Here is a 19678-nt window from a genome sequence, read left to right as displayed (position 1 = left end):
GTTCTGTATTATGTTGTATACTGGAACTCAGCTGTAGGCAGATGTTTAGCATGTTGTATATTTACTATTGCATACAGTACACAGAGAAGCCCCTGGAAACACAGACTCTGATTTCAGAGATAACACACAGAGTAGGCACATGAAGTTTTGCCTCAATGAATTGATTTAGTCATCACCAATTCGTCTGTGGTACTCCGTAGTGTACTGGCAACTGCCCACATTTCATATGGTATGCCAGTACTAAAAAGAAAATGCAAAAAAAAAAAAAAATTAAATAAATAAATAAATAAAATAAATCAGGCACTCAGCTAAACTTAGAAGTCTTAAAATGGTAACTCTGTCAGTTGAGGCACTTTTTTTTATCTTGTGCCAGTACATCTGTCTTTGATGTTTGCTTTATTTTCCTTATGTCGCTACTCGTACTAGCCCAGAAATGGCTAATTCTGAGTTCAATAAGCTACATAAACATGACGCGGTGGTGTATAGACCCATATAATCTCAGGAAGATCGCCAGTTCAAGGCTAGCCTGGACTACACTGGAGACGTCTGTTTCAAGAAGCTACATTTCAATCGGTCTGCAAGTTTTCTAAGTACTCAAAATGATCTCAGAATCCAGACCGAGAAATGCTTACGATGATGGCCCAGCTCCCACACCCACCTCTTCGGAAGTGTATAGTCTTTAAAAATCACTAGATTCCGTTCCTGCATATTACAAAGGTGTAAAAAAAAAGTCAGGTTTAGGAAGCCTACGACCCGAGACTCAAACTCGGACAAGAGTTTTCTAAGTGAGGACGTGATCGCTCCAAGGGATGGTGGAGGGGAAACAGTTTTCTTTTGGACCAGACTTGAGTCTCTCTCCTTTCACGAAGTTCTCTCTGAAGATCCAATGCTCTCTGGCTTAGGCAGTGAAGAAAATGGCCAGGCAGGAAAAGTCCATCCAGGAGGTCCGTGGCGAGGCCCCACCTCCCGGATCTGAGGGGCCAGGCCTCGCGCTCGCCCAGTTTCCCCCGCGCTTCTGCGCTCGCCCCCGACTTAGCCCGGGCCCCACTGCTCGCCATCCCACTGCCTCTGCTTCCCTGCGCCCACGCACGCACGCTCGATCGCTCGCTCGCTCGCCGGGGAGCCCACTCCCCGGCCCTGGAGTCTGCACTTGGGAGAGGCAGGCAGCGCTCCGCGCTCGCGCGGCCGCCGCGGCGCCGTCTGATGGCGTCACCTGCGCTTCCGCCTGCGGCTGCGTTCTAATACGAAGCCAGGAAGGAAGGAGGGAGGGCTGCAGGGCTGTGTGTGTGGGGGGAAGTAGCGCGGAGAAGACAAGCCATCCCGGCGCTCGTTCGCCTGCCCGCTTGCTCGCTCGCTCGTTCATTCGCTCGCCCGCCCGCCCGCCCGCCCGCGGTCCTCGCTCAGACTCGGTCCCCCCTGAGGAAGCCACTCCAGGCGCACTCCCCCGGGGGCTCCTTCCGGACGCCTGCTCGGCTTTCCCGGGCACGGCGTTCGCGCTCCGCCTCGCCCCCCCTCCGCCCTCCCGCTCTCCCTCCCTCTCTCCCTCCCTCCCTCCGCCAAGCTCCCCGCCCTTAGTATCGCGAGACGAGGTGAGAGCTGGCGGAGCGGCGGCGGCGGCGGCGGCAGTAGAGGTGACCGAGGCGGTGGCGGCGGCGGCGGCCCGGAGCGCTGTGTCGGCCCCGGCGCGACCGAAGTCGCGGTAGAGCGGAGCCCCCCCCCACGCCCCTCCCCCGTCCGTGTCCCCCACCCCCTCTTCCCGCGGGGATGGAGAAGGCGACGGTTCCGGCGGCGGCTGAGGGAGAAGGGAGCCCCCCGGCGGCGGCGGCAGTGGCGGCCCCCCCCGCGGCGGCGGCGGCGGCGGAGGTCGGCGGCGGGGCTCGCCCGGCCTCGTCTCCTCGTGGGATGGTGCGAGTCTGCGACCTGCTCCTGAAGAAGAAGCCACCGCAGCAGCAGCAGCAGCAGCCGCCGCCGCCGCACCACAAGGCCAAGCGGAACCGGACTTGCCGACCCCCCAGCAGCAGCGAAAGCAGCAGCGACAGCGACAACAGCGGCGGCGGCGGTGGCGGCGGCGGCGGCGGAGGAGGCGGCGGCGGCACCAGCAGCAACAACAGCGAGGAAGAGGAGGACGACGACGACGAGGAAGAGGAGGTTTCTGAGGCAAGGGCCTGGTTTCACCTCGAGGAGGGCGGAAGGGACCGTGGAGGGCCTCAGGTGGGAGGGGACTCGCGGTGGGACCGAGCCCTCGGGGCTTACGATCTGCCCTGGGGGACCGGGCTTTCGGCTGCCCCCTTTCTTTGCTCGGCCTGAGTCGTGAGGTGTGGGGACGTGGGGGAGGGCAGCTGACACGTGGGGGTGGGAGGACCAGAGAGTGCACGGAGTTGCCGAGGAGCTGGCTAGCCGAGGATGCTGCTTCGCAGGGTGAAGGGCGGAGGGATTGATTGGTCGGTTTCCCGGGTGGCACTTTGGGGCCGGAGGGTGGTCTCTCTGGGGCCAGTAAGGCCACCTCATTCCCGGGGCGGGGGCGGAGCTAAAGCGGGAGGGGTAAGATAATAGGTAGGAGAGTCTCGGGGGACCGACTGCGAGCTTGGTAGTTTTCTGTCAGTGGAAGGTGGCCGGGAGCAGTTGTGGAGGGGTGGTAAGATTGTAATGGACTCGGAGCTAAGTATTTGTATCTGGGAGAGACACGTGAGAAGCTGTACTTTTCCATACTGTTTTGCTGCAGGGCTTTTTCTTTTCTTTCTCTCTCTCTCTCTCTCTCTCTCTCTCTCTCTTTAAACTCGTGGCTGCTGAAGTACTTCCTCGATTTGTGAAAGATTTCTGGATGAGGCGATCTTCTATTCCTCCATATGCGTTTACAAGTGACTTAGTACGTAAAAATTTTGTTAGGTGCTCTGCGTGTATATGTAATACTCCATCGGGTTCTCCCTTAATAAGAAATAATCAAACCAGATCCCGCTTTTATTTAATTAACTTTATTTATTTATTGTAAAGTAAGCAGGGATGAAGTGTCTGTTTTGCACCCGGGCTTGGTTGTGATTGGGATAGGGAGGCCTTATGTTCTAGTGATCTGGTTTCATAACTCCTTATAGTTTTTCCTGGGTCTACAGACAGGCGGCGTTGTAGGACCTTATTCCTTTTAACCCAAAAGCTTATTGAACCATACCGATAGCAAACTACGACCTCCAGTTGTTAGTTCTTTTAGAACAAACCCTCTTGTCAATATTAGGAAATGGAAGCTTTAAACACCCAAATATGGAGGAAATAGTAACTCGAGGCAGCAGAGGGAAAGAAGCTGTAAAAGTTGATTCTAAAGAGAAGACTAATTGAATTATCCAGAAATACTGCGTGCCACACTAGAGCCTGGTAAAAGGCTGCTTTTGAGTTAATTTGATTTCTTCTTCTTTCCCATCCAGGTTCTGTTTATGTAGAGACCTTGGAAAGAGACTTGAGGCTCACCTGTTAGCAATAAGACAAACATTTTTTTCCCAACCTTAGATGAAGCTACATCGTAGAAAAAAGTTCTAAGAGTAGGAATATATATACCTCCAAACTTGTCCCTTCTGTTATTTCTATTGGGCCTATTGTGGTAAATGTGTATGGATAGTTTGTACTTGCTTATTGATTGATTCTGGACAGCATGTTGCTCAGGCTTCATTGTAAACAATGTAGACAAGGCTTAGTGTCTAGCAGGCCTAAGGCCCTAGACACCCTTAAATCAAATAAACACAAAAGAGAAAACAAAACTTTAATATTGAAACAATGATGAGAAGGATGTGATGGAATCCTTTTCTGTTTTAGTACTTAGAATTGGCCAGCTTTATGGTTCTCAGAAGTGGGAAAGACTTTTCCTCTGCAGCTCAGCCTCTTTATTTTAAAAATAAGGGCAGCAAGGTTTAAAGGAAACTGGAGGATAGTGTCTGATAGTTGCAAAAGTAGGAATCAAAGTTTTTAGAGACTCAGTGACATCTGTACATTTTGTCTCCCTTATGACCTATTTCAAAAACTGGTGCTGAATTTCAGGTTTAGCAACTGTGAGTAAACCACCAGTAGTAAGATTTTAAGTTTTCTAACATTAAGCTCTGGTTTGGAACAAGGCCATATACTTAATGTAATACTTAAAGAAGTATTCTGCTACAAACTGCACCTCCCTAGGTAGTTTTGTCCATGACCTGATATTTCCCTAAGTTGTAGATGGCTTGAAGCATGTGGGTATGTTACTTTTGTAGGTCTGAGTTTTTCATCTGAGAATAAGTACTGTATATATTGACTTTGACCAGGTAAGACAGTGTTGATCCTTAGTGTGTTTTGCACTGCCATCTGCACAAGTAAAGCAATAGGTTTGTCATTTGTTCGGTGAAATATATGTAATAAGAAAGCTGAGCCATTAAAGAAATGTCTGTAACACATGATGAGAAATGGGCAAGATAGAAAGGAGTAGTTCCCTCCGGACTGGCCCTGCATGCTGTGATTAGAGTGAAGGGATGAAGCTCTGAGCTGTGTGCTGCAACTTGAGTCAGGTGGGCGGGTTGGGTTGTGCAATGTTCTTTTCTCTTTCACTGTCTTTACATGTCTTCAGAAGTTTAATTTTCAGGGCTTGGGAAGTGTACTCCCCCCCCCCCCCCCCCAATTATTTTGGCCTACACAGTTTACAAATGCAGATAATCTGATCCTTGAACTAATTCTCCTGTAAAAATCATCAAAAGGTTAGGAGGGCGTCTGAAAGTGTATACTTCTGCTGTGTCTCACTTGAAGATGTGAAGGATGACAACATGACAAAAAGATAGAAATGTTAGCTGGACATCCTATGTCTGGTGAAAGAGGAAAAATGGGAGAGACATGGATTTAAGTAAGAGCTCTATTTGTAAGTTTTAGTACCTAGTTGCAAGTCCTATTTATCCATTAGAGTAGGTATCTCCAAAGTATCTCCGATTGGACGGAATGGTTTTGATGCTCGTATAGCCTCAGCTGTACCTGGAAAGCGTGCAGAAGATTGAAAACTTCTCCTCTTCCCTTCTTTTGGCACAAGACTTTACCTCTAAGTTGAAAGTCTAATTTGCTCAGCTTTCAATGGGCTACTGACTAGTAAGGAACAAAATATATTTCCCAACATAGAAACACGTTGTACATTGGATTGAATTAAATATTTACAAGAAAAAGGTAGAATTGGAAGAGTTTATACTTCATTTCAGAAATAATAATGCATTCTATTGAACACACTTTGAGATATGAGTGGAAGGCAGCTTTCTCTGAAGCACAATTCAAAGGGAGGAAATGTTAGTGATAGAACTTTTAAGTTCAAGAGCAGTGTTGTTGAAGAGAAAAGAATAAAATATAAGTATGGTGGGAGTCGATCAGAATTCCACCTATATTTGAGGAAAAAGATGTGCTTTTTATTTTAAATAAGAGAGAAACGTAGTGAAGAACTTTAGATAATGGGGGCCAGTGAATTAGTGCTGACGGTACTGAGGATCTGCAAGGCCAGGAGACTTGCATCTGTAAAAGGTTGAGGATGAGGGAGAGAGGGAAACTATCATTAAGACTCTGGACACTAATTTCTTGTTTCATTTCTTTTGTTTTTAATGGAAAGATGCTAGGTGCCACTGTTGTAAATGCATGAGATCAGAGTAGCCCAGAGAACCTTGCCTGTACTGTTTCCCCAGTTCTCTTTCTTCAACTAATGTAGCATTATTTTTTAAAATGGATAACCTTTGAAGAATTTCTCTCTTAATTATTTCCTTATCTTCTATTTGAAGAGGACTTGATCAAAAAGAAAAAGGGGGGGGGGGAGGCAGCATACAGATCTGTTCAGTCAACTAGTATCAGTTTTAGGGAGAATCCAGAATTCATTTAGAGACTCATGAATGGAGTTCCTTCTTCCTTTCTTGTCTTCCTTAGCCTGTAAATACCTGATGTTTGAACACCGTCAACCCCCCACCCCCAACACCACCAGTTTTGTTTTGTTTTGAAGACAAGGTCTCACTGTATAGCTCTTTCTGTCCTACAACTCACACTGTAGACCAGGCTGGCCTTGAACTCACCAAGATTAAAAGATAACACCACTATGCCTAGCAGTGTCTTTTAATTTCTTAATTACTGTGAGTTATGAAACTTGCCTAGAGGCAGAAAACAAGTTAAACTAATCATCATTGGCTATTGAATGTCTAATAGGTGCTTTATGCCTCTAATATTCTAACATACTTAAAAAAATAGTACTTGAGTGCCCGTTGTATATGAAGACTTAGCTAATGGTTCTGAGCATGGACTGTATGTGGAGTTTGTATTCAGTTTTTTGACCCATCACTTACTGGTGATGTGGTCTTGGATCAGTTACTTAACCTCTCTAGCTCATTTTCTTATATATGAATGGGGATAATAGCTCCTACTTTACAGCAGTTAAGAAAGTGAAAGGAGTTCATAGTTTTCATGTTTTCTCATTTTACATCTCCATAACCCTATGAAGTAGGTGTCACCATGTTTATTTCATTATTCAAAAATGAGTTCCCACTGGGTATGTTTTAGTCTGCATTGAGTAAGCAATGATAAACAAGGTTTTTAAAAGACATGTACATCAAAAATGTACCAGTGAGTAAAGAGAGGTTGGTAAAAGTGTAAGAATGAGGTTAAATGGTTATATATTCTGTTTAAGGAATGAGTTTCAGAAGTATAAAACTTTTGCGCCAGGACCAGTTTGCTGTGAAGCCTGATGACTTGAGTTTGATCCCCTTGAACTCACATGATAGAAAGGAGAGACTGAGAGAACTGACTCCCACAAGGAGTCCTCTGACCTCCTCACCCCCAGTCAGCCACTGAGTTTTGAGACATTGATTTTACAGGCAGAGATACTAGTTTAAAAGAGGGTTAAGTGACTTTGTGAAGGATGTATATCAAATGAGTGTCAGAGCAGGATTTAACCTCGGTTTGATTCCAAACATGCTCATTTGTTTATCACTCATTTATTTTTTATCATGCTTAAAGAAAGATATTTCCTTTAAAATAGAGGTTGTTGACCTGGATAAGGTTTATGTAATCATTTATTTTTGTTTGGATTTTTTTTTTTTTAACTTTTCCCACAGACTTGTAGCTTATATCTAGCTTTTTATTAGATACCCAGAATGATCTGTTAATCTGGCATCCCTTTATTTCGGTCTAACTTGTACAAACTGCCTCAGAGGAAGTCAGTGGTAACAGAAGGCCTATCAGGAGAAGTAGTGCCCTTTCTTTTCTTGTGAATCTTTACCTTTAAGTGACCTAGCAGTTTATATCTAGAGTATTAGGACTATTAGGTCTGAAGGCAGAACCTTGGCTTTGCTTTTTTATGTCTTCCACAGTACAGTAGTATGTGTCCTGTAAGTCTTAAGAGTCTTAACCATTTGATTTTCATGAAGCCAAATTTCAAGTATGAATATTACATAAATATTCCTTATTAGCTACTTTTGTTTTTCGATTTATTTATCTTATGTATGAGAACACTTTCGCTATCTTCAGACACACCAGTGGAGGACATCAGATTCCATTACAGATGGTTGTGAGCCACCACCATGTGGTTGCTGGGAATTGAACTCAAGACCTCTGGAAGAGCAGCCAGTGCTCTTAACTGCTGAGCCATCTCTCCAGCCCCATATTAGCTACTTAATCTGGAAAATGTTTGGAACATCATATCTTAAAGAATTTATTTGTACCTATTTATATTGTACCCATACAAACTTTTTTAAATTGGATTCTAATTCTTAGTTTAATTGCCCAAGCTTAATAGTCAGAAGTGCATGAGAAGGCCCCTAGATGGGATTTTCTTTTTTTTCTCTTTTTTTGTGGAGTTGGTGGGTGTCCTAGAACTTGCTCTGTAGGCTAGGCTGGCCTCCAACTCCAGAGATCCCCCTGCCTCTGCCTCCGCAGTGCTGGGATCAAAGGTGTGTGCCACCACTGCCTGGCTAAAAATAGTATTTTTTTTTTTTAAGATTTTTTTATTTATTATATGTAAGTACACTGTAGCTGTCTTCAGACACTCCAGAAGAGGGAGTCAGATCTCCTTATGGATGGTTGTGAGCCACCATGTGGTTGCTAGGATTTGAACTCAGGACCTTCGGAAATGCAGTTGGGTGCTCTTACCCTCTGAGCCATCTCACCAGCCCTGAAAATAGTATTTTTATCTTCATAACTGTCAACATGACTGGTTTTATGTTTTTGCTTAGATTGTTTTTGAGAATTTCATGTTTGATTTCTTATACTGGGCTTTTATCTTGGTGATTTGTTGGTGCTGTTTATAAGTATTCTTTATGTCATTCCATATATTCTCTTTGTTTTCACAGTATGAAAACAGTATTTTGCTTAGTAAAATGTATTATTATTTTATGACTCATAGGACACTCCACACAAGAGACCTTCCTTGACCCCATATGTAAAGATTTTCTAGAGTTTTTCTTTTGGTAGTAAGTATTCTGGTTCCCAGAGAAAACTTGGTACACTTTTTGGATACAGGGTTTGATTATTTTGTAAATTTCTCTCCTACTGTTTTTTTTTATATGAGTTGCCAAGTCTTCAGAGAACTTTGCCCTTTCCTTATTTCTTTCCCTCTGGTTTCTGTATTTACTAGCTAGTCTTTTGTTGGTCTTGCTTCCCCCTACACACCGCACTGCACATCCTTTGATGATTTACTGCTTCTTTTGGGTCTTGTTTTGAATTTGATCTTATGTGATTTTTGTCTCTTCTGTTTTGTTATATTGTCTATAAGCCAGTCAGTCACCTTAAAATTGGTATCTCCAGTCTAAACTTGTTGATTTCAAACTGTGGCCACCCAACATTTGCACACACCTTTCTTTGTACATCTAGTCTTCTGACCCTTCTCCCTTTTTTCCTGACTGCTTGAGGACATTGCAAATAATAGTTTTGAATGATTATCAGTCAGGAATTAATCAGAGAAGCAGATTTATACATGATTGGCAACTACCTGGTTAGCTAGATAGCATTCAGAGATTTATTAAAGGGAATTAATTGTCTTATAAGATGGTAAGGGCTGCCTAAGGAAGCCAGTCTGCAAGGCAGTTAGGAATCGAAGTACTCTCCAGTGACTCCTATATTTCAGACATGGTCAAGAAAAAGTCACCCAAGGACATAAACAACAGTCAAAAGAACACTGCTCCAAAGGGCAAAATGTGTAAGGAACTTGCACAGTGGCCAGCACGTAGCCTTCCACAGCTGCTGCCCCAGAGGGATCTCAGTGACTTCTGGGTACTACCTTTCTCTTCCTCTCTAAAGAAACTTTGAGCAGAGTTCTCCTGTCCTAGTCACCACTGTACAGTGGGTTAGGCGAAAGAGGATTTGCTTTCGTTTTAGCTTGCAGAGTACTGAACTGGTGACTTCTACTTTTGAGTTGTTTGTAGTAGCTGAGTGAGATTTTGAATTGATTTTCTTAAAGGAAGGAAAGATAATTGAGTCTGAGCTCACTTATCAAGGACAAGTTTAGACTGGAGGTACAAATTTTAACGTGACCGACTGGCCTATAGACAATATAACAAAACAGAAGATGAGACAAAAATCATGTAAGATCAGATTCAAAACAAGACCCAAAGGAAGCAGTAAAGTAAATAATCAAAGGTTGTGCAATTAGGTGGGTGGGGGAAACCAGACAAACAACAACCCTAGGACATCATTGCTTTGTAGCCCTGTGTATCATGTAGTTCAGGTTGGCGATTTATGGTGGTATACATGTTGGGGTCAAGGGGCCACTTCTCTCCTGCTCCATGGGTCCTGGGAATACAACTCAGTTTTTCAGGTGTGGCAGCAAGCATCATTACCAGTTGAGTTGTCTCCTGGGTCCCGATCACAACTTTTTGTGATCATTAATGCAGTTTGGTGATAAAACTTTTGTCAGAAATTTGAGAGATTTCAATTTTTATATGACATAAGCAATATAGTAAAAGATCTGTAAAATTTTTTTTAAGATTTACTTTTATTTGTATGAGTACACCTTAGCTGTCTCCAGACACACCAAAAGAGTGCATCAGATCCTATTACACATGGTTATGAGCCACCATGTCGGGCGTGGTTGGGAATTGAACTCAGGACCTCTGCAAGAGCAGTCAGTGTGCTTAACCACTGAGCCATCTCTCCAGCCCCTGTTTTTTGTTTGTTTGTTTTTTTTAAATAAGTAAGGACATTTTTTATTATTATTATTATTTCTGTGGTAAGTCTGACCCTTCTCCCTTATGTTTCCTGGCTACTTGAGGACATTGGAAATAATATTTGAATGATTTTTCAGTCAGGAATTAATCAGAGAAACAGAACAGGTAGGAGATGTATATATGATTGGTAACTACTTGGTTAGCTAGATAGCATTCAGAGATTTGTTAAAGGGAATTAATTGTCTTATAAGATGGTAAGAAGGAAGCCAGTCTGCAAGGCAGTTAGGAATCAAGTTCATGAGCAAGCTGAAACTGATGGCCAAAGGCTGGAGTTCTTCTCCCTAGACACTTAGAAGTGAATCGTGAAGAGAGAAAAATTATCGACTCTGCTTTTGATCAGAGTTTGATTTTTGGTAGCAAGAACAAGGTTTCTTTTAGGAGCTCATTTGAGTAGGTCATGCTCACTAAGAAAAAAATCACCCTTGCTTACACTTAGTTAATTGATTAGGGATTTACATCTTCAAAATCTCAAGGCAGGACTACATTAGTATGTGATTGAAGATACTGTTTGCAAAAGACTGGGTGCTGCCCTCCTTTCTTTTTTTTTTTCCGAGACAGGGTTTCTCTTTATAGTCCTGGCTGTCCTGGAACTCACTTTGTAGACCAGGCTGGCCTCCAACTCAGAAATCCACCTGCCTCTGCCTCCCGAGTGCTGGGATTAAAGGAGTGCACCACCTTGCCCGGCTTCCTCCTTTCTTAATCTAGTTAGAATAGCTAACTAGATTGTCTGTCTCATCAGAAGCCATCACCGGTAGGAAAGTAGCACATCTTAGTCCGATCTTTGCTACTGTTTGGCAGGAGAAAGATTGCTTTAAGTCACAGAACTACTACTGGGTATTAGTACCACAGCATCCTTGTTTAGGCTATATTAGTACCACAGCATCCTTGTTTAGGCTAAGAAGTAGCTGACCACGGGGCCTCATGGTGTTTGGGGCTGGCTCCTCTAGGCTCCCTTAGTCTCCATTTCACAGGCTGTCTTTGCTTGCTCTCTATAGTTAAACTATAGGAATTTGTTGTTGATACATAGCTAGCACCCTTCAATATGTTGTTTTTCTGCTTTCTTGAGAGCTGTGTACTTAATAGATATGTACTGGGCTCTCTTTACTATTGTAGGCAAGGGATTTCCCAGGGTTTCCTAAGTATAACCAGAGGCCATTGCTTTCCATCTTGGAACTTTCCAAGTTCTGTGACTTTGTAGTTTAAATTGATGCCTTTTGATTGCTGTATAGAGGAATTAGATGAGTGATTGATATGAAAACACTCAGACATGTGCTACACACAGGGTATAGTGGGGGTTTTTGTTCTTGTTGTGGAGTATTTTGTTTGTTTTTTGTTTCCTTTCTCTGACACTCCGGGCAGAGAGATCCACGGATCTAAGGTCTAGCTGTCTTAACTACTTACTGGATCACCCGTAAGTTGTGTTGCCTAGTACGGTAGACACTGGTTACTGAGCCCTTGAAATGTGGTTAGTGCTGTCTGAGAGCCTGAGTTTATAATTTTGCTTAAATTTTAAATTTACTTTAAGTAGTCATGTATGGCCACTGGCTACCATATCAAAGAGTGTAGATAGAGAACATTCCCATCAGCACAGAACATTCTGATAGCTCTACCTTGCAATGTTGATTTGATCTAAAAATCTAGTGTAGTATAGCTTACCAACCAAAATGTCTATGTTCCAGATGATCAGGACTGAATCTTGTATCAGGCAATGTCTGTGTTTAGTGATAAAGCCTTTAAAGAGTAATTAAGGTTAAATGAGATCATATGGATAGGTCCTACTCTAGTTTGACTGGTTTCCCTATAAAAGGAAGGTTAGCTACAGAATCAGATATGCACACAGAGAAGGATGTGTGAAGGTGAAGGAAGAACGTGAGCATGATCTGCAAGCAAGGCAAGGGGTCTCACCAGAAACCAAACTGCTGATAGAAAACTGTGAGAAAATCATCTCTGTGGGACCCACCCAGTTTATCTATATAGTATCTTATATGATAGCCTTAGTGAGTTAATATGTGGCCTGCAAAGAATAGGAAACAGAAGGGTGCTCATGGAAAGCCTCCTTTTAAGGATTGGCCACGGAGAGTAAATGTTCCTTCTTGTCTATATCCCCATTGGTCAGAACTAGTTTCATAATTTAGTATTTAGTTGTTGCTATTTGGCTCTGTGCCTAGATAAAACTTATGGGGACCTGGCTTTATACTAAAAGAAGGACTATGTGGACTTTGGGGAATAATTAGTATCTTACAAAGTTCTAGGATCACCTTGTCTTTTTAGCTAACAACACAAGAGGAAATGTCTTTACTGGTTTTCTCAAATAGTCTTGTTGGCCTAGCTGGGCTGTGGCTTCATTCAGGACTAGCTTCTATTCACTATGTAGAAGGTGAACTAGAGGAGTTTATTCCCACCTGAGTCTCATGGAATGGTTTCCATTACTAACATGACTAGATGGGAAATGGAAAGGGAAAGCATAGAACCTCAAAACTATACCTTGAGCCCTTCTATGTCATGCTTTTGTTACTTCCAGCTTGTTATCATACTTAGATTTCATAGAATCCTCCTAATTTTGTCTCTGCCTGAGTCATTAACTTACCCTCATCTTTCTTTTTCCCTTTACTATCTTTTCTCCCAATATCTCATTCAGTTCTCATTTAATAAATGGCTACTCTTTCTGAAATGTAGGTCATTACAGAATAAAACTGAAGCTCCTAACTTGGTCTGCAAGACTTCTAATGGCTGCTTCCATTATCATTTGTACCCTTTTAGCTGGTCCTTATCTTTTTGTCATTCTGAGCTAGAAGGTTCTTACCTTAGAACCTGTGACTTTGTGTGTCTGTATGGTATGTGCTGGGGTCTTTTACCTAGACTGTTCTTCCCTTGGCTTTTGGTTTTTCTGCATTTTTAAAAAAAATTTACTATTATTTTATGCATGAGTGTTTTACCTGTATCTGTGTCAGTGCACTACTTCCATGCCTGTTATTTATGAAAGTCAGAAAAAGGTGTTGGATGCACTGGAACTGAAGTTACAGGTGGTTGTGAGCTGCCATGTGGGTGCTGGGAATTGAATCCATGTCTTCTGGAAGAGAGGCCAGTGCTCTTAACTCCTGAGCCATCTTTCCAGCCCCTCTTGATTGTTCTTATCCTTTAGGTTTCGAAGTAGCTTCTTCAACTCTCTCTAGGTTATTGAGGAGACTGGCCCATCTACACCTTTACATTTTCACCACTAAGTTGACTAGGATGAGAAACAGAAGCCCCATATTGTTCCTTCACTAAACTTTAGCAATAAATATCTGAGTGGGTTTTAAAGCCTGTTGACACTTTTAAAAAAGGTGTGTGTATATTTTCTCATTTGTGTTTATGTTTGCCTATGTGCCTTGTTTGTCGGTACTGATGACATGGATATGTGTTTGTGGAGGTCCAGGATGTATTACTCCTCGATTGCTCTCCACTGGATGAAAGCAGTTCTTACTTGAACCCAGCAGTGTAGTTGGCTGTCTTGTTCCAGGTATCTACCCCGTCTGCCTTTTACACATTGGGATTACCAGATGAGCTGCCTGCCTGCTGGGCTTTAACATGGGTTATAGGGACATAGCTCTGTCTATCATGCTTGCACTGCAAGTCTTCTATCCACAGAGCCATCTCCTCATCCTCCAGAAATTGCTGCTTTTATAAAGTGACAAATCAGAAGTGTCTGTGGTTTCATATGATTAAGTGTAGTATTTTAGGCTGCTTTAATGACTTAGAAGATACTGTTTGTCTGAATTTTTTTCATTAATTTGTTTATTCACTTTACACCCTTATTTATTCACTTTGCATCCCACACCCCCTTTCTCCTCCCACAGCTCCTTTCTCCTTTCTCCCTCCCCTTCTCTGAGTGGGTGGGGCCCCCTGATATCAACCCTATCCTGGCATATCAGGTCTGTGTAGAATTAGGTGCATCCTCTCTCCCTGAGGCCAGACAGGCAGCAGATTCAGGGACAGCTCCTGCACCAGCATGAAGACCAGGCTGCACAGACCAGACTGCTGGGTAGGTCCAGCTCATGCTAGGCTCTTTGGTTGGTGATTCACTCTCTGGGAGCCACCCCCAAGGTTCAGGTTAATTGATGAAATTTGGATTGTAACTTGCCAGAAATCTTTTGCAATGGCAGAAATATTTTTATGTATTTGGTAGGATATGCATTCTGCCATTATGTGTTACACAAACACAACATGCTTTTTTTGTTTTGTTTTGTTTTTTTCTAGACAGGGTTTCTCTATATAGTCCTACCTGTCCTGGAACTCACTTTGTAGACCAGGCTGGCCTTGAACTCAGAAATCTGTCTGCGTCTGCCTCTGCCTCCCGAGTGCTGGGATTAAAGGCGTGAGCCACCACACCTGGTGCACAGAACATGCTTTTAGTTTTCAGGCTCTTCATCTTCTTTACTAAAGAAAGTTACACAGCTTCCTAGGATTGTGTGTGTGTGTGTGTGTTTAATAATTCAATTTTATGTGTATGGGTGTTTCGCCTGCATTGTATGTCTGTGAGGATGTCATATCCCCTGGAACTACTTACAGACAGTTATGGGCTGCCATGTGTGTGCCGGGAATTGAATCCAGGTCCTTTGAAAAAGCAGCCAGTGCTCTTTAACAGCTGAGCCAGTTCCAGTTCCAGGTCTCATTATGTTTCCTTGGCTATCCTGGGATTTCCCTGTGTATTAGACCAGGTTGGGCTTGAACTCAACAGAGTTCTCCTTGCCTCTGTCTCTCCAGTGCTGAGATTAAAGTTCTGCACCATTATGTCTGCCAAGTTAGGCAGTTTTCATATAGCTTTTAAACATTTGTTGTGAATTGTTGTATGGTTCTTATTGCCATCTTGAATTGTATTTTCCTTTATATCTTTTAATTAGTTATTGATGAAGTATGAACACTATTGTTTTTATCTTCTGCATGACAGCTGAACTTTTAGTTTATTCTATTGAGTTTTAAAACTGTCATGTTGAGTCTAGTATATTATTTTTGTCTTCTTAGATTTTTATGCCAAGTGTTTTTCCTGTTCTGTGCCAGTTTTAAAAGTCTAAGTGGCCACTGTCAGGGTTAACACTCTGTCAGACTCTCTCCTTGTCTCCCCTTATTGTATTAAAGCTGTGCCGCCATTAATTATGATACCAATATCTTTTAGCAGTATAGTGTATTGTTTTCTGTAAGCTCATTTCAAATTTTACCAGAAATGATAAGCTTATCAAAAAAGTTTTTATAAGAAAGTTGCATTTGTAGGGCTTGTTTGTTTGAGATAGGGTCTAGTCATACTGTCTGGACTAGCTTCAAACTCGGAATCCTTTTCCCTCGGGTTTCTTAGTGCTGGGAATAAAGGTGTGTGTGTTACCACAGCCAATTGAAATGCTTTTTAACACATTGGGCTTGATCTCAGAAGTATTCTAGCTTACATTTTGTGGAGATTATTTATTTCACTTTGGATTTAGAAGTCTTCTAGGAAAAACTATGTTCTTACATCAGTCTTAAAAAGATTTATCTGTACAGATTTCCTTTTTAAGTAGGTTGTGTTTTCTTCAGAAACATTTTTATATGTATGACAGTTTGCATACATTTATGAACATGTGCTTGCCTTGTGCCCATGGAGTCCAGAAGAGGCCTTGGCTCCCCTAGAATTGGAATTGTGGATGGTTGAGATACCATGTGGGTGCTGGGAACTTTCACGTAGTGTGCTAGAAATGAGTTTGATCAGTGCTTTATATGATGGCTAGTAAGTTTTGAAACCCAATTCATACCTTTATGATGGCTAATTTATTCTTAAGTTATAAGTAATGCTAAGTAAAATCTTGCTGGTTTTAAAGTGTCAATTAAGTAGTGTCAGGAAAATTTACATTGTTGTGCAACAGATCCAGAAGTTCATCTTGGAAAGTCAAAAGTATATCTATTGAAGAACTCTACATTGTGCTTGTTAACCTTTTGTTTCTTAGATATATTATATTTATGTAGCTCAAATAAGTGGAATCAAATAGTGATTATCTTATTTCAGTTGATCAGTTGTTGGGGTTTATCTGTGTTGAGTTGGGACAGTGTTTCCTTTCTTTTTTTTTTTTGGTTTTTTTATTTGGTTTTTTGAGACAGGGTTTCTCTATAGCCCCGGCTGTCCTGGAACTCACTTTGTAGACCAGGCTGGCCTGGAACTCAGAAATCCACCTGCCTCTGCCTCCCGAGTGCAGGGATTAAAGGCGTGCACCACCACACCCCGCCCAGTGTTTCCTTTCTAAGGTTGAGGGCTCTCCATTGTATATGTATGAACCTCATTTTGTCACTATGTTCATCAGTTGCTGGGCATTTGTATTGCTTTTACCTCTTGGCTGTTCTTTGTTTTGTTTTGTTTTAATATTTCACATGTAGGCTCGTGGAGGAAGAGAGGGGCTTAATTTGCTATTTCCGAATAGTTAACATGTTGATTAGATATTTTATACTCTATCCTTTCTCATTGTTTGAAGTGTTGTCTTTCCTTCATGTTTGTACAGTATGATAGATAACACATCAGAATATATCTCCTCTGTGGAGTCATCTTGTTTGTTTTGTTTTTGTTTTTGTTTTTACGGGACAGGGTTTCTCTGTATATCCCTGACTATCCTGGAACTCACTCTGTAGACCAGGCTGGCCTCAAACTCAGAAATTCACCTGCTTCTGCCTCCCACGTGCTGAGGCTAAAGGCGTGTGCCACCAATGCATGGCTTGGATTCATCTTTATATATACCCATTTGTATATGTTAAAGACCCACACACAAAATATTTAGGGGCTAGTAAAAACTGAGTGTGGCATGCCTGTGATCCCAGTGCTGAGGGTACGGAGACTGGAGGATCTCACTCTAGCTGAGCTCCAGGCTAAATGAGAGAGCTGCCTTCAAAGACAAGGAGATGCTTCAAGTTTACCTATGGTCTGCATATTCATTACATCCATAAAAATGTGCGCATATACACAGATACATTCTGTGTATCTTTCTACACAGAAAACTTATGTACACAAATGAGTTTCATATGTTCTTTGATAAATTGATAAACTAATTCTGTCTGGTTTTCATGTATGTCTTGTCTTGTCTGTCTGTCTGTCTGTCTGTGTGTGGTTTGCTGTCCTGGGGATTAAATGCATATTAAGGACCTGAGTTAAATGCCTGGTTTTGTTTGTCTGTTTGTTTTTTGTTTTTTGTCTTGTTTGTTTAGTTTTTTTTTGGGATGGGAAAGGTCTTAATACTAGCCCAGACTGTCAGTTCTGCCTCAGGTTCCAGGATTGATTACAAGTGTGTAAGTAGCATGCCTTTCTCATGGAGTCCCCTTTTGTTATAATATTTTTTTTCTTCCTGTGTAGGCCTGATTTCTTTCCTTCTTCCTCCTTTTTATAGATTTCTAGCAAAACAAACAAAACTTTTATTAAGAAGAGTTGCAGCCACTTGTAGTGTCCTTTTACGTGGTCGTTGGTTTCATCTAGATCAGTGTGGTTTTCAACCTTTCTAACGCCGTGACTACCTTTAAGACAGTTCTTGATGTTGTTTTTAGCCCCGGCTGTCATATTTTTTTAGTCGCTAATTAATAACTGTAATTTTACTACTGTTTTAAATCTTATATAAATACCTGTTATGTGCGATATCTGATATACAACCCCATTGGGCTCACAACCCACAGGATGAGAACAGGATGTAGATTGGCTGTGGACCTACTTAGTGCAGGATAGACAGTAGTTCTATCTATTTTGTAGTTCTCTTGACTGTTGTTGCTCTGTTCTCTTTTAAATTTTTTTTCATCTTTATTTTAAAGTATTCTATTTTTCCCACTGTTAAAATATTGAATTTAAAGCCAATATTCAATTAAATATTGAATTTAAATGCCAGGCAAGCACTCTTAACACTGAAGTCTGCAGCTCTCCTGTATATATTTCAGATAAACTGTAAATGGTTTAAAACTCACACAGTTACTCTTCATGGAATAATGAGACGAGAACTTCTCTAAGATATAAGGTGGATATGCTTCCTTCGGTGGAGGGAATAGGACAACATCCTTCAAAGAAAACCTTTTAAAAGTTTCTAACAGAAATATGAAATTGTTGGTAGCATTCAATTTTATGTGGTTGCAATCGTAAAGATATATTAACTTTCTTTGTTAGGTTGCATAGTAAATGTTGACTGAAAGCTCAAAACAGTAGCGTAAAATAGAGAATAATAATTGAAATTTTTTCATATATATCAGGTATGTTTTAAAGCTTTATTTTCTGCCTTTTCCTCTATATTTTCTTACAGGTGTATAAATAACATTTATAGAATCAAAAGTTTTGTTTTGCATAAATGGAGATGTTTAAAAATAGTTCCTGGTGCTTCTTATTTAGTATCAGATTCTACGTGTGTAAGTGTGTAAAGAGGTCAGGACGTTTTGTGGGGTCTGCTTTCTCAGCCTTTATGTGGGCTCAGCCTTTAGATCATGCTTACATGGCCATCCAGCACCTTCATCTGCTACTGAGCATCTTGTTAGCCTCATGGCTCTGTTTTTAACTCTTACTTTATTATTCTTGGCAACAAATTTTCGAAACTGTAATTTGTTTGGAGAGAATTCCACTGACTGATCACTTCTCTGCATATTTAGTAGTAAGTCAAAAACATAGTTAGTGCTTATTACTAAGTCCTAAGCAGAGTTTTGATTGCTTTATGTATATTCATAATGGTAGGGCTCATCACTCCATTTTATAGTTGAAAAACAAGTTAAGACATGGAAATGATTTTCTTGAGGTTAGAGTAAATGGTAGAATTGGTACAGTATCCACTAAAATTGACTTTCTTAATGCTTTTGCTCTACTGCCTCCTTCCTGTGAATTGCTTAAAAAATGGGTTTTGTATAAATTACAGAATCCAGCAAATGAATCTCTCATCTGGGTCTTTAAGATCCCTAATGATGGCTTTAGCCTACTGTAGGTGTAAGAACTACTCCCTACCAGACTTTTGAGTGTCTTGTTCATTGTGTTCTGTTCTTTCATCCTGTTGATTTCCTAACCTCCATCTTGAGAATATTCATGTAACTGATCTTGATGCTTGAATGTATAGATTGTGAAGGTGATCAGTAAATCAGATTCTTCTCTTTACACTTTTGTTAAACATCGTATAAAAATACAACTGTGTAGATAACTTGGTATTGTACGTTCTCAAAATGTAAATTGGGAAGAATGGCCATTCTGCCAGGTATATATGACATGGTGGCTGAAACTTTCAGACCCTCTAACAAAAGCTTTGTTAAACGTTTTTAAAAGTAATAACTGATTGTAAATGAAACCTTGTGAACTTAGTGTTTCTATAAATTGTTAAAGTTGAAAGGTAAAGAATTTTAGAGAGCCTTGTGAAAAATAGTTATTTAAGGTATTTGACTATTTAAAATGTTTTTATTATGTTTATTTGTGTATGTTTGCCATGGCATGCATATGGAATTTAGGGACAACTTGCAGGACTTGTGGGTCCAGGGAATTGAACTTGGGCCACCAGGCTTAAGTG

At 41.4% G+C, this 19678-nt stretch overlaps 1 protein-coding gene across 4 annotated transcripts in view; it reads left to right on the top strand.

The window, feature by feature from the left end:
• Nucleotides 1-1720: 1720 nt before the first annotated feature.
• Nucleotides 1721-19678, top strand: part of Ankrd17 (ankyrin repeat domain 17) — a 144197-nt gene continuing 126239 nt past the window's right edge. For all 4 annotated transcript variants that reach the window (XM_085836846.1, XM_085836845.1, XM_085836844.1 and 1 more), the window contains exon 1: nucleotides 1721-2157. In XM_085836846.1, the coding sequence (XP_085692972.1) occupies nucleotides 1765-2157 (393 nt within the window). In that variant the 5' untranslated portion in view covers nucleotides 1721-1764. The remainder of the gene's footprint in view (nucleotides 2158-19678) is intronic.

This window comes from Mus caroli, unplaced genomic scaffold (genome assembly GCF_978045245.1).
Source record: "Mus caroli unplaced genomic scaffold, Mus_caroli_1 scaffold_4, whole genome shotgun sequence".
NCBI classification, from domain to species: domain Eukaryota; kingdom Metazoa; phylum Chordata; class Mammalia; order Rodentia; family Muridae; genus Mus; species Mus caroli.
Note: the sequence above shows the minus strand (reverse complement) of the source record. Positions and strands in the feature narration are given on the sequence as shown.